The 15,234-nt window shown below is 42.6% G+C and overlaps 1 protein-coding gene across 1 annotated transcript in view; it reads right to left on the reverse strand.

Annotated features, from left to right (window-relative positions):
* LOC147011247 (dynein axonemal heavy chain 10-like) overlaps positions 1 to 15,234 on the reverse strand; it is a 147,580-nt gene that overhangs the window by 84,815 nt on the left and 47,531 nt on the right. The window contains exons 22-25 of the mRNA XM_085859696.1: positions 12,048 to 12,166; positions 11,618 to 11,800; positions 10,961 to 11,096; positions 10,586 to 10,708 (exon numbers count right to left, since the gene is read on the reverse strand). Coding sequence (XP_085715822.1) covers positions 10,586 to 10,708; positions 10,961 to 11,096; positions 11,618 to 11,800; positions 12,048 to 12,166 — 561 coding nt within the window. The remainder of the gene's footprint in view (positions 1 to 10,585; positions 10,709 to 10,960; positions 11,097 to 11,617; positions 11,801 to 12,047; positions 12,167 to 15,234) is intronic.

A 15,234-nucleotide genomic window follows, 5' to 3' on the forward strand; every position in this document is an offset into this window, starting at 1 on the left:
AAGAAGATTTAAGGAGCATCAAGAGTTGGTTTCAAAAGTTGTAAAACAACAGGAAGACATAAAGAAGAAACGCAGACAGAAGCTAACAGGTGAAGAAGCATTTCAAAGAAAACAAGATAAATTTTTTGAACCACTTTTAAAAACTTCCCAAGGAAAAATTATAGATGTTTCCACAGTTCCCACATTAGAATATACTCCGAAAAAACTTCAAATGTTGAAAGATTTTAGTCAAATGACGGAGGAAGAATTAGGGCATATCGGAGCTTTTGATGATGAAGGATTACTTCAACAACTGGAAGAGATTAATCAACCCCCTGATTATATTGTGAATGCTCTTCAAAACAATGAATATTCAGCGGATTCAAAAACCAAAGCAGGACTCATTCCAACAGAACAACCAGCAATATTTCATCTTGTCCAAGAAAAGGTATTGATATTTAATGATGAATAAAGGTTCTTGAGTTCTGCTCAACTCCCTGTTAAACCAACTCCGAGATTAATGTTTCTTCTCACAAAAGATGGAAGACAAGGTTCAACTGTGAGGGATGAATCAAAGTATTTTGATCAACCATTGGACATGGAAAATAATGATGATGGAGTATATATTGATCTGCTGGAGTCTCTTTATTATAGGGTTAGTCTTTCTGGTAAAAATAGGAAGGATGAGAAGGCGAAACACATTATTCAGGCTTTAAGTAGGCTTGGTTCAGGTGTTAGTTTTCTTCCAAATGACCCATCACAATTAGGTAATAAACTGTTATTGCTGTTAGGTAGTAAGAAGGCTGGAAATATGAATTGTTTTTATGAAGCATCAGCCATTTTAGACCAGTTGATGAACACAAAAATAATTAATAAATACCAAATATAAAGACATTTTATCTCATATTAAATAAGATGAGAAGCACAATCCTTAGTTTTAATTTCACAACAAGCGACCACACATCTTCATTCCCATACCCACTACAACTTGACACAACAAAAGAATATGAGGCGTCTTTATTGTCCATGGAAACTTATAATACCTTATTTAATATAACCGAGAAAATGACAGGTTTAGTTATAATCTGGGAAGTGGATACAAAACGATAACAGTTTCACCCGGAGCATATGAGATTTCTCAAATATTTTCTGAAATTGCTCATTTTATGAAAGAACAGGGTGATGAACCAAAAAATATTATTATAGATATTCAAAAACATATTTCAAAATCAACGATTAAACTTAAAAAAAATTTAACTGCAGGGTTGATTTCACAATTGATAATTCATTTGGAGAGTTATTGGGTTTCTCCTCAAACAAGATTTAAACTAATGAGACGTTTTACAGTGATAATGTCATTCAAATATCCTCAGGAATAAATTTGGTATTAATTCACTGTGATTTGATTGATGCTGCTTATAATGATGGAAAAACTGCAAATTCAATATTTTCATTCAGTGCATGCTCAACCCCAATTGGTTATAAATTCAATATGGAACCCAAAAATCTGGTTTATCTACCTGTGTCAGGAAATACCGTATACATCGTAAATTTTAGGATAACCGACCAAGATAATCGTATGATTTCTTTTAATGGAGAAATTATATCCATCAGAATTCACCTACGTGAAGATGGTTATTGTGAGGAAACACGAGTTGGTAAAATATAAAATAATTACGGGGGATGGGATGTTCCTTTCCCCATACTACAAGGGTGAAGGTATGTATCTTGGTGGAGGATACTATACACCTAAGAGACAAAGGGGTGTTTGTCATCAATTTAGAGGAGATGCGGTAATTGATACTCTAATGGGTATAGGTTCAACTATTCTTAAACATAAAGACCTAATTGGTTCAACTGCTTCTGCTGTGGGAAATGTAGCGGGTGCTATAAAGAGTATAAAAGATGCCCAAAAGGAATCTCATAAATTACAAGCAATAAAAGAAATTAAGAAAGGCAAAACTCAGTTGTCTCCCCAAGAACGACAGAAAATAATTCAAATACTTGGGTCAGGGTTTCAAAAGTTTTAACATCTTTTTTCCTAAATAAATACAAGTATGGAAGCAATTGATAGTATCTATGATTTGGAGACTTGACCTGCAATGAGCACCCCATAGTCCTGCTATCAGTGATGGGAAAGTTGATGGAGAGGGCCCCACTGTCCTGTTTAACCCCCACCCTGGAGGCCTTCCCAACTGATGATCAGGGGGGTTTTAGGTCTGTCACAGTATCTGTGATCAGGTTTTTGCCTTCTACCATTATCGAGGCTGGCTTCCAGAGAAAACAAAAGATGGCAACTGCCTTGGTGGACTTGTCGTTGGCCTATCACAGTCTGGCACTGAGGGCTCCTTCTCAAAGTCTCAAAAAATTTCCAATGCCAGAAGACAATCAGACTACTACCGTTTAAGTATTCCTTGGGGACTGAAATATCTGCGTTATCCTCAATGGCAAAAACAGCTGTGTTTGAACACTAAACGATGGCCTCCCTCAAGCAACTCCATGTCTTCTTTAAACTCCATGTCAATGACCTGCCAACGACAACCTCCTTCAAACTCGCCTATGCTGATGACATTGCATTCGTAACTCAGAGCCCTGACCTCATATCTGTCAGGGACCAACTGACCCGAGATCTGGGCATACTGGAGGAATACTTACACAAATGGAAGCAACGTCCAAACTCCAACAAAACAACCATATGCCCCCACCTTCTTGATAACTGCAAAAAAAATGCAGAGGTAGATGTGACATTCTGAAATTTGAAAATGTTCAGAATCACAAATACCTTGGGGTTACATTTGACCAGACATTGATCTCCAAAGAACACCTGCAAAGATGTAAAGGAGAAGGTCAGGGCATGGGTAAACTTTGTTTGGGAAACTGGCCGCAACGTAGTGGGGAGCCAGCACTATAGTCCATTTGCCATGTGGAGAACCTGGCAATGGTCTATAGTATAAGGTTTTTTGGTGGATTTGCTATCCCATGGGGTACCGGAAGCAATTCAGCTTGGTTGTCTTCGAAACAACTTTGGGCATTTTTTTTAAATATGCAAATTAGGGCCACCATTTCCGAAAAACCTATTTTCTTCAATATCTTTGCATCTATGCATGATAATGTCACAAAAATGATGTCTAGACCTATGTTTTCATGGTCAAGCATTACGATAAAGGCATATAAAAAGTTAACACATGTATTTATTTTGTCTGTATGTAAATTAATTGCTGCCATTACCGAAAAACCTATTTTCTTCAGTATCTTTGCAACTATGAATGATAATGGCATAAAAATGTTATCTAGACCTATGTTTTCATGGTCAAGGATTACGATAAAGGCATGCAAAAAGTTATTACATGTATTTATTTAGTCTGTATGTAAATTAATTGCCGCCATTACCGAAAAACCTATGTTCTTCAATATCTTTGCAACTATGCATGGTAATGTCACAAACATGGTGTCTCGACATGTATTCATGGTCAAGGATTACGATAAAGGCATGTAAAAAGTTATCACATGTATGTATGTATGTATGTATGTATATATATATATATATATATATATATATATATATATATATATATATATATATATATATATATATATATATATATATATATATATATGACATAACTGTGGCGGCTCTCAAAACATACTCAATTCTATTTTCAGGTGATCGAGATGGTTAGCGAAACGTGTCTCCTCCCGACCTGCCGTGAGAAGGGACCCCATCAGACAGAGTCCAAGGCATCAGGACAATCATTCAGCGGAGTAAAGAGAGGGGTGACGATGATGTTCATGTCAAGTTACAGGCCATTTTGGACTCACAGGAAGAGAATTCATCTGTGGAATATCATAAGACGTGTTACTGTACTTACACATCTAAACAGAATGTGGCTAAGTATATAGCCAAGAAAAGGAAAGAAGACTTTTCAACAACAGAGAGTGAACCAGAGACGAGCAGAGTAAGAAGGTCTCAACTTCCAACGTTTCAATTAAAAAAAAACATTGTTTGATCTGTGGTGATGACTGTCTTCCTAAAGACCCCAAACACCCTGACAGGTGGGAGCGTATAATCCAGTGCGAGACCAGTGATTGCCCTGGCCTTACACCTTTCACACATGTACTTTTAGATTTAAGTGAGCAGAGAAATGATGATTGGGGTAGAAAGGTTAAAATCCGCATCAAAGGTGTTCTTACAGATTTACCTGCCGCAGACATGCAATACCATAAGAAGTGTTATGATGCGTTCATGGTTGTTCCTAAGTATACCAATTTGTCATTGAACTCTGATGTAATCGATGATGATGCTCTGAATTCGGTAATTAATGACATGTATGCTAACCAACAACTCCGTACATGGACAGCTATTGAATTACATATGTACTGTAGTTTAGGTGGATTGTTATCTCGCAGGCAGATGTTCCAAAATCTCACAAACTATTTAGGTCATGACATCGTTGTTATACGCATGGAGGGTTGTGCCTCAGTTGTTGGGTTTAGGCATCTTGTGGGTAAATCCTTGAAGCTGGTCGAGGTCGATTCAGTTGACGAAGATAGTGTGGACGCTGTGGTAAGGCAGGTCAAAGGTGAGGCACGGGCTGTACAGTACAATAACGCAAACTATGATCTCGGATAATTCACGTACAACAACACACTCAAACAAACTAGCACCACACTGCTCAAGATAATTTCAGAATTGGTTTCGGGGGGGGGGGGGGAGGTGACAAAAAAGTCTCTCAGTCTAACCCAAGCTGTACAAAGTCACATTGCAGGCACTAGAACCCAGACAATGCTGGGGCTGGCAGTGAAGTTTCATCACAGGTATGGAAGTTCAGAGTTGATCAAGCTCCTACATGATCACGGTTTCATAGTGTCCTATGACGAGATCATACGTTTCCGCAAATCAGCTGCAAAATTTGCGGTGAAAAGAGTAATGTGCTACATCAGGCCATGGGCTTGGAACGGAGGGTGGGGCCAATCTTTGGGTGGTTCGACAATTTTGACGTCCTGGTTTCAACTCCCAATGGATGCCGAGAGACCCACGTCATGGTTCATGAGTTCCAGCAGAATCCAGCTGGCATCATAGAGCTGGGTAATGCTTGACCTGGAGTTATGAACCTTGTGATCCCACGCCTGTGCAAGACAGCAACTGCAAATAATTTACATTCAGGCAAAATATATACGTGTGAAAACTTTTGAAATGTCATTATCATAATCATTTTTTTTTTTTTGGATACCTTGTCGAGGCTCGTATGGGAGCTAACACACAACGCACAGCAAGGGGCATGAGACAAGAGGGGGGAAGTGGGAGGGACAAAACAGTGGGGAACAGACACAGGAGATCTGTGGAAGGGAGAGGGATGGGACGGGGAACATGGGGAATAGAAGATGGACATTACAGGGACTTTCAGGAAGGAAAGCAGGGGAATTAAAGGAAATGGGCTTGGGTGGATTATTGGGGGTAGAAAAGATCAAGGATTTGGATGGGGGATGATAAGAGGTGGTGGTGAACAGCTGTTTTGAAAGCCTGGAGGGAAGAATGGGAAAGAATAGAGTGAGGAAGTTTACTCCAAAGGCAGGAAAAAAAAAGAGGATGAAAGAGTGAAGGTGAGCAGTGATTCGTGATCTTGGTAGTTTTACCAGAAGGGGGTTGTTGGAGGACCTTGAGCGCCCTGTGGAAATGTGGTGGGGACAAATCGCAGAGAGAGCAGGGGGGCAAGGCTGGAGAGGAGACGGTAGAAGACAGAAAGACCACCGACCAACCTGCGGTGATTGAGTGAGAGGCCCAGAGACTCATCATCATTGCGGGAGATGCCGATGATCCTAAATGCCCTGGTTTCTACAGCGTGAAGCCGAGAAAGGTGGGAGGCAGGAGCATCAGCCCAGAGGGGGAGAGCAGTACTCCATCAGGCTGTGGACAAAAGGTTTGTAAGTGGTCAGGAGCTCAGAAGGGCCGAGGAAGGACTTTGCACGACGGAGGATTCCCAGTCGGCAACTGGCTTTGGAGGCGAGGTTTGAAATGTGACTTTCCCAGGAAAGGTCATGGCAGATAGTGAGACCCAGAAGCTTGAAAGAAAGGACTTCTTCCAGAGGATTGTTGAGAAAGTGGATGGGGGGTTTTCTAAACGGTCCTTTCGAAGAGACATAGTGAGAGCGTGAGATTTGTCTGGATTGAAAGACATGTTCCACGTGTTGGACCAGTTTGTGATTTTATCCAGATCTGCAGTGAGCGAAGAAGCTGCTGCTTGCCGGTCTGAGGGATGACAGATGGTACGGCAGAGGGTGGAGTCATCAGCAACGAGATATAGAGGATTTTCCAGAGAGTCGGAGAAATCATTGATGAAAACCAGAAAAAGAACAGGGCCCAGAACGCTACCCTGAGGAACTCCAGCCTGGACAGGAAGGGGGGGATGAAAGAACTCCATTTAGGGCCACACGTTGACTGTGACAGGAGAGGAAGTTTGCGAGCCATGAGTGGAGATGGCCTTGGATACCATGGGAAGAGCGTTTGATGAGTAGGGCAGGGTGCCAGACTGTGTCAAAAGCACGTGATATATCCAGGGATACGGCTCGGATTTCCTGTCTGGCATTGAGGACCTCCATCCATTGTTGGGAGAGCAGAAGCAGCATATCCAGGGTAGAGTGACCTGGTCTGAAACCAAATTGATGATCGGAAATCAAGCCATTGGAGAAGAGGAAGGATTTCATGTCTGAAGCGATGATGGATTCCATAACCTTGCTGATGATTGGGAGAAGTCTGATGGGTCTGTAGTTGCAGGGATCTGTTTTTGCACCTTTTTATGCAGGGCGGTGATGTTTGCAGATTTCCAAGCAGATGGCAGATGACATTGAGCAAATGAGAGGGTGAATAGAACAGAGAGAGGGTGAGCAAGAGCAGAAGAGCAGGTTTTGAGGACACGTGGGCTGATGCCGTCTGGACCGGTTGCAGAATCTGAGTCGAGGTTTGAAAGCAAGCTCTCCACCTTGTCAGGAGAAAAGGACACAGAGTCCAGGGACAGTTGGGTGCGACTGGGTAAGGTGGGTAGAGAAAGTGATGGGTTTAGGACACAAGATTTAGCTGCAAACACCGAGTTTAGGCATTCAGCTCTTTCACGTGCGGTTTCAGCAATGTGGCCATTTGAGGTTGGGGAGGGGATGGAGGGGGAACATACACCAGAAACAGATTTGATTAAACGCAACCAGGATTTTGAGGAGGGAGAGAGGTTTGAGAGTTCAGACTTGAGATGATAAAGATGTTGTTTTCTGGCTCTCCTGAGGGTCGATACACACTTGTTCCGACCTTTATGGAAGGAACTGAGACGCCCTCAGTTGGGTTTGCTTTCCATGAGGCAAAGGCAAGTTGTTTCAGGACAACTGCCTCGCCACAAGCTTCATTAAACCAAGGGCGGGAGGAAGGGTAGGACAACTGAAGACGAGAGGGGATAAATGTGTGCATGAGGAAGAGCAAGTTTCTTTGAAGGAATTCTCAGGATGAGTTGATGTTGGAGAAAGTAGAGAGAGGAGACCAGTCTATAAGTTTGATGGCTGCTTGGAGACCCTGCCAATCGGCTTGAGTGAAATGCCAGACTCGATGGCGGTGAGGTGGTTCTCTGATAACAGCCAGAGAGATGTCCACTTTGACAAGGACGTGGCCAGAAGAACGGAATGGAGCGGAGAAAGAGCAGCAGATATTGTCAGGGAAATTTGTCAAAATAAGATCCAAAAGAGATGGAGTACCATTGGTTGAGATCCGGGTTGGGAAGTTGACCGATTGAGTCAGTCCCAATGAGTCACAGAAAGCTTTTGCCGAGGTGCCATGACAGGTGAGAGAGGTACCCACACCTAGCCAACTGGCATAATGACAATTGAAGTCACCACATATGAGGAAGAGAGAGTTTGGATTAGAAGATAGAAGATGGTCCATGTTTTCGGATAGTGAGGTGTAGATGGAGTCATCACTGTTAGGTGGACGGTCGAGTACACATATAAACATGAGGTGGAATGGAGGGGAAGCCGTAGCCAGAGGTATTCCTGGGGGTGTGGGGGAGTGAGGGCAGTGCATGGAGAGTGAGGAATAGAGTCTTTGATGAAGAGAGCAACACCTCCACCAGGACGAGGCTCAGGTCTGTCATACCGGAGGAGGGAGTAACCATAACCAGGGAGAGATACTTGGGAGTCAGACATGTCTTGGGGGAGGAAAGTTTCTGTGAGGCAGATTATGTCTGGTTTGTCAGTGGCAACCTGTATGGAAAGATCTGAAAGGTTTGAGTGAAGGCCCCGGATATTTGAGGTCCACACTTTTAATGAAGAGGTAGGGGAGGAGGCTTTGGGTGCAGGGGGTGGGGGAGGGGGAGGGTAGGACAAGGGACGAGGGGGCGAGGTAAGGAGGGTTGTTGAAAGAGTGTGGGGGATTGCAGAATAGCTCGGGGAGGGGGCTGAATGAGGAGGAGAAAGGGTTCTGTGATGCTGGGGGAGAGGTGGGACAAGAGAAGGGGAAGAAGGCAGTTGAGGATTTGAGGAGGTGGAGTGAAGAGATGGAGGTGAGAGAACAGTGGAAGGAGGAAGCTTAGTGGATGAGAGGGAGGGGGGCAACTTTGAGAAGGATGAGTGAGGGGGATGAAAGGTGGGAGAAAGGTGAGGGGGGAATTTTTGAGAGAGGTGAGAGGGAGGCTTGGAGGGAGAAGAGTAGGATGGTTGCTTTGAGAGTGAGGGGAGTGAGGGGTGAGTTGGCACTGAAGTTGGAAAAAAAGAATGGTTGATGGAAAGCGAACATTCATAGCAAACTGGGGTTTTTTTTAAGTTTTAGGTCAGAGATGCGATTTAACACATTTCTTGATGGATGCAATAAAGGTGAATTCTGAGAATGAAGAGAAGAAACGCTGTAACAGTTGGATTTTTTAGGCAAGGAATGAAGGAGAGGTCGAAATGAGAGCAGTCTGTTAAAATAGCAGAAGAGTAGTGCATTATGAAACAGTAAAGAGTACCACATGTGTGAGAGAGGAAGATGAAGCATGAAAGTTTTCATTGACCATGAAAACATAGGTCTAGACACCATGTTTGTGACATTACCATGCATAGTTGCAAAGATATTGCAGAAAATAGGTTTTGGGGTTATGGTGGCAATTACTTTACATACAGACAAAATAAATACATGTAATAACTTTTTGCATGCCTTTATTTTAATCCTTGACCATGAAAACATCAGTCTAGATAACATTTTTGTGCCATTATCATTCATAGTTGCAAAGATACTGAAGAAAATAAGTTTTTTGGTAATGGTGGCCCTAATTTGCATATTTAAAAAATTGCCCAAAGTTGGTCCGAGGCCAACCAAGCTGAATTACTTCAGAGACCCAGTGGGATAGCAAATCCACTTTAAAACTTTGTAATATAGACGATTGCAAGGTCCGCTATTGAACTCATAAGGATGGCAAATGGACTACTAACATGTTACGCATGGAAATTCTTGCTCTTAAATACTCGACTTCAGAGTATTGTGCACCACTCTGTTCACCGAGTGCTCATATGAAGGCCATCGACGTTCAGTTGAACGCCGCGACGAGAACTGAGTCTGGAACCCTAAAGTCCACAAAGACATAGTGGCTCCCTTTCCTCTCTAACATTTCTCTGCCAGCCATCCAAAGGGATATGCTGTCATCCCGATACTTTAGCCACATTTTGGCTACCGAAATTCTGGCCCAGCGCCTTCTCGTTGAACATCTGCGCTGCTGCCTCAAGTCCCCAAAACCACCATGGAACCATGCCGAGCTCCTTATCGGATTCCATCAAAGCAAAGTGGACTTGTGGCCCAGCCAACTGGGAGGCTGCCACAGCTCCTAATAAACATATTGTACGTGATCCAACTATTGATCCACAAGGTTTCACACTCTCATGCAGGCAATGGACAGCCCTCAACATGCATTATGTTGCACTGTCTCTTGCAGCAGCTATCGGGAAGACTTCTAGCCCTCCACCAACTAACCCCTGAGGCACCCACATGGCTGCACAACCTATTCATTCAACTTTAGCGCATCCCATATTAGTCATACGCAAGAAGAAGATCAGCCCATCCACCACGCTGTGCGAGACGGCCAGGTTTTGTAATCGCTTACATGTTCCTTTATTTATTATTTGAGTTATTGTCATCAAATTTTCAACAAACCTTTATTATGAGAATATGGAGAACAGGAATGAATAATGATAACATTTTTAGCCTGCTTTACTCAAGTCTAGTTTGAGTATAAAGTGGATGCGGATGGGCTTTGCACGTTAAGATGCTTTCTCGTTTCCTTTTGAATCAAGTTTCCTTGAGGATCAACATTCAAACATAAAACTAAAGAGCAATCCTTCATGTAAAATTGTCAACGACATTTTCATAAAGAGGTCCAAAATGAACTTTTCATGTGTTCCCTTGTTTATGCCAAACAACGGAGAGAAGGAATGGTGATATTTGGAGAAATTACATGGAGAGAACACATTACTTGAATATTAGTTCAACTGTATGGAGAAGGTGCACATTTAGTGTAGAAAAAAACCCAGAGATGACATCACATCAGTCATAGTTGACAACATTGCAATGGTAGATGCAGGGTAGTCGTGCAATGTGGTTTACCAGGCTCTGCCGTTGAGACACCCAGCGCTGCCAGTATGGCCGATAGCGCAGGTTCTTGGGATCCATGAACACAACACCGCAGCGAGAAACAGTGGCCGGCGAAGCATGTTGTAAGTCACCGACCTGCGATGAACAAAGTTGCTACACATCACATCCAATTGGTTAATTGAGCTTTAAATATAACTTATACAAATACTCCACATTAAAAGCAACTTAAGCTTAAATAACTTCTGAGACAAACATTGCACTTCGACACAAGATCCAGATAACATTCCCTGACCAAATGAACAACCCCCCCCCCAGACTTCTCGCCGAATGAATGGACCTTTATGGGAGGGATGTATGATAGATGCATTGACGAGCTATTTGTCCCACCTCAAACAAAAGGGCACAATGTGTCTGGAGCTGGATACGTTCTCCATTCGGGAGGGTGAGCAGTTTATTGTCATCCATCACTGAATTCAAGTTCTCCACCCAGAGAGTATCAACGTCTCCATCAAACAGCACGTAACTGTGGGTGAATGATTTCACTTATCAGTATGTGTAGTATCTATAATTATCCATAATTTTCACTTGTCTTTGGAAGTTTGTTGCTTAATGGATTAAGGATCCCTTTTCTGGTTTGTTGTTTTCTTTCTCGTGTACAAATCTCATCCGATAGTCTGTTGAGCTTTTCACATACTCTGCTAGTCTGACACATGATGTTCTGTGCATTTGGTTAATCTGCATCAAACCACCTCCTCCTTATCGTCTTGAGTACAACCTCGGTATGCATTGGTTTTTTGTAGAATATCTTGTGAATAGTAAGAAGTTTCCTCATTTTGGTGTCTAAATTGTTGATCTCCAATTGTGGCCAGTTTATAATTGCACAGCTATGTTGGAGTAGTGGCACTGCAAGTTGGTTTATAGCTTTGATTTTGTTTAATGAAGAGAGGGATAACTTCAGAATTAGTCTTATTCTGCATAAGTCTTCTTGTGTGTATTTTCCTCCATACATTCATATATAATGTTGTGAAAATGTATGAATACCACCTCCGTCTCACTCCGCCGTCGCTGCCAAACTCCTTGAACTCGACAGGATTATTGATCTCTCGGAAGATGCGAGAAAAGATTCCATCAGTCCAGTCGCGAGTATCTGTATCCAGTACACCATAAAGCTCCTCAACACTCACTGCCTTAGGGTTCAGGAGGTGCAGCCTCGTGTCCATCCCGAGCCTGGTGGAGGCCATTATGGGTTTAGGAGAGATGGATGGTTGTTAACTGATTCGTTGACCTTCACCAGGTTAAACAAAGCATGTCAGTACTTGATTTGAGTTGGAGATGGGATCTGGAACATCAACTTTACACTTTTCTTCAGTAATTATGACAGAGTAGTTGAATTGAACAAGTTGGAGCTCCAATAAGCATTGTGCAATACAAAGACATCTATAAGGAACAATATGAAAGTCTTGGCTGTGCTTACCTGTTCTGTGCCTGGCAAAGCATTTTTATGAGCACAGACTTGCCTCCACCTGTGGGTCCCACCACCATGGTTGCGTGGCGTATAGCCATTGTCTCGTTCAACTGCACGACCTTTTCCACCTACCATGAGATTATAAATGAATAACATGTTTTTGTTATAAATTAACAACACCAAGAGATAATAAACGAATGTTCTGAATCACAGTCTTAGAGTTAGTAGAATGGGAAGAAAAAGCTGGAGAAAGCCATTTAGTGACATGATGGGGTGGCATTCCGCGTGACTCCTTTATCAAGGATCAACCACAAAGATGCTTTGTGTGACAAATGCCAATCGTGGTTAATTTATAAACTGACTAGTGAGGGACCACTGTGCCACACCAATGGGGGCCAAAAATCTCAAAAAAAAAATGTTTTGAGAAATTTTATGAAAACTCCCACCACCCTCTTTCGGACACGTGCAGAGACCCCAAAAGTTGCACAGAAAATCTGGTGGGGCTAGCCCCAAAGCTGTGAGAGTAGTTCTGTGTAAAATCAATGTGTACCTTTAATGATGATGATGATGATGATGATTAAGCTGAAAACAATGACGATGGTGATGGTGTTGGCTGGGGAGCTGGGATTAGCTCTAATGTGCCATGATGAAGAAAATGGGTTCTTACAGAAAAATATCAAAAAACCTCCAGCGAACGTGGTGTGATGTTGATGGAAAAGTCTATACACGGACAAAAAAAAATGCCGAAACGGTGAATGCCGAACCCCCTAATGTGTCTGCACGTGGACAATTTAATTCACTGCAAAATTTCTTGATAGAATGGATTCCTCGTCTTTTTCCATCTTGGGTGAGAACATGCAGTCCTTTTTGGCATCCAATTCTTGAGAGTGCCACAAAGAGCAGCTGGTTCATGAATGACTTGGGCAAAACAAAAACTAGCTCCAAAGCTAGCTCGAACAGCTCGGGTTAGCTCCAAAACTGAGGGAGTAGTTCGGGGATGGACAGACAGACAGACAGACAGACAAACAGTCCTGCTTTATTATACAGATATGGAATTCATACTCGTGCTTTCCTCAGTTTCAGCTTCTGGTTATGCATAAATGTTTGAAATTGCGTTCATTCTCCCCTCGAGCTACCAATGTGCTTGAAATGTGCAGCTATGGAGGTCCTGTGATACCTACCAGCATATTTGGTGCAGGGTTATAATGTGATGTGAAAATGCTTTAAGCTAGATTTGAAAGAAATCCAGTAAAGGGAGATACAGAGGGTCAAGTTGCAAGTAATGTCATCCAGAGGCAAGGTGGTTTATCCTTTCAATGGCTAAAACTTACTGGAGAGGTACCGAAACAGGCCTTTCACTCCAGGGCAGGATTATATCTTGGAGGTCACTGTAAAATCCCAGCATATTATGTATTCACGATGAGTGTTCCACTTTTGTTGTTTTTTTTAGATCCTCGTGGAGGATCTCCAAGTCTTACTCACGTTGTTGTCCTTCATCTTCTTCTTGTGGACTTTTTTGTTTCACAGCCTACAGTTTTCATCGAAACTTCCTGAAACTTGGCATATACATGTAAAAATACTCTGCGCAGACAGTAACCATCTCCGATTTTGAAAATTCCTCCGAGAAAAAAAGTTATGACATCAAAATATCTCCGCTAATGGAAATCACCTAAAAATTATTTCCGAAACTGGGCAAGCTTTTGAATTCTGTTTGCGGGAATCGAACATGGCATGAGCAGAGATGAATTACCGCACATATGATACATCATTATGACGTCATATCAATTTTTATGACGTCATTCCTATTTTTTGACATTTTTTGTTTCACAACCCAGAGTTTTCATCGGATCTTCGTGAAACTTGCCATGTATATGCAGAAAGCCCACGCATAGGCGGCAGTAACCATCTCCGATTTTGGAAATTCTTCCTAGAAAAAAAGTTGACGTCATAATATCGCCGCTATTGGAAATCGCCGACACCATTATCTCCGATACATTATCTCATTATCTCCGATAAAAAAAAAAATAGAGAACATTGACCTGCCTGCGAGGTGAAAGCAACAGACCTTGTGTATTGACCTTATCACAGATTCCAACAAGAGTATCACAGGAGATTCCAAGCAGCCTGCAAATGAAGACAACAACCAAAGTGAGAGCTTTAGATTCCACAAAATCCAGGAGAGACAGATGTGATGCTGGGGCACCAGCCCTTTGGAGAGAGCAGTACTCTCTGGAGATAAAGCCAAAGGCCCTGTAGGCTGCAAGTAATTTTGATTTTCTAACAAAATAATTGGATCGATGGAGGATGCCCAGTCTGCGGCTGTCTTTGGAGGAAAACTTTGCTTTGTGGTTGGCCAGTAAAGGTCATGCCTGATAGTGAGGCCGAGAAGTTCAAAGACTGAACCTCTTCCAGTGGCTGACCATGGAAATAGAGAGGTGGATTCGTTTGAGGATCCTTCCAGAGCGACAGGGTGAGACAGTGAGATTTCCCAGAACTGAAGGACATACTCCATTTATGTGACCAACATCGAATCAATTTCAGCTGAGCAGAGAGTTATGCAGCCATAGTCTGCCACACAGTGAGATTGGGGTACTGTGTGACACAATGTGGAGTCTTCTGTAAAAAGGAGAAGAGGGTTAGAGGTATATCAAAACGTGGGGTTACAAGTATATATAAATAGGGGTATATTGAATGGGTTCTTCATAGCATCAGAACGGTCACTTATGTAGCTGATGAACAAGAATAGGCCCAATAAACTGCCTTGGGGGACTCCAGCTTCCACTGGGAGAGGTGAGGAGAGGGTTCCATTGATAACAACACATTGACTGAATGAGTGAAGAAAGTCTGAAGTCTCGGAACGAAGGTGGCCATTATGCCACAGGCTGAGAGCTTGGGCAAGCAAACCAGGATGCCAGACTGTGTGGAATGTGCAAGATACGGTATGTTCAAGGAGATTGCTCTGTCCTATTGATTGAGAGTTCGGGCCTCAACCAATTGCTCTAACAGCATGTGCAGCGATGAGTGCTGAAGATGAAAACCAAAGTGATGGTCAGAGATGAGGCCGTTTCAAAATACGAAGGACTTGACATCAGCAAAAATAATGGATTCCATGCTTATAATTGGAAGTACACTCCCTGGTTTGGAATTGATACAATCTGTTCTGCACCCTGCCTGTAGACGGGAGTGATGTTTGCTC

The sequence above is a fragment of the Eptatretus burgeri genome, chromosome 16 (assembly GCF_056783735.1).
Source record: "Eptatretus burgeri isolate ZD-2024b chromosome 16, Ebu_testis_v1, whole genome shotgun sequence".
In the NCBI taxonomy this organism is placed as follows: Eukaryota; Metazoa; Chordata; class Myxini; order Myxiniformes; family Myxinidae; genus Eptatretus; species Eptatretus burgeri.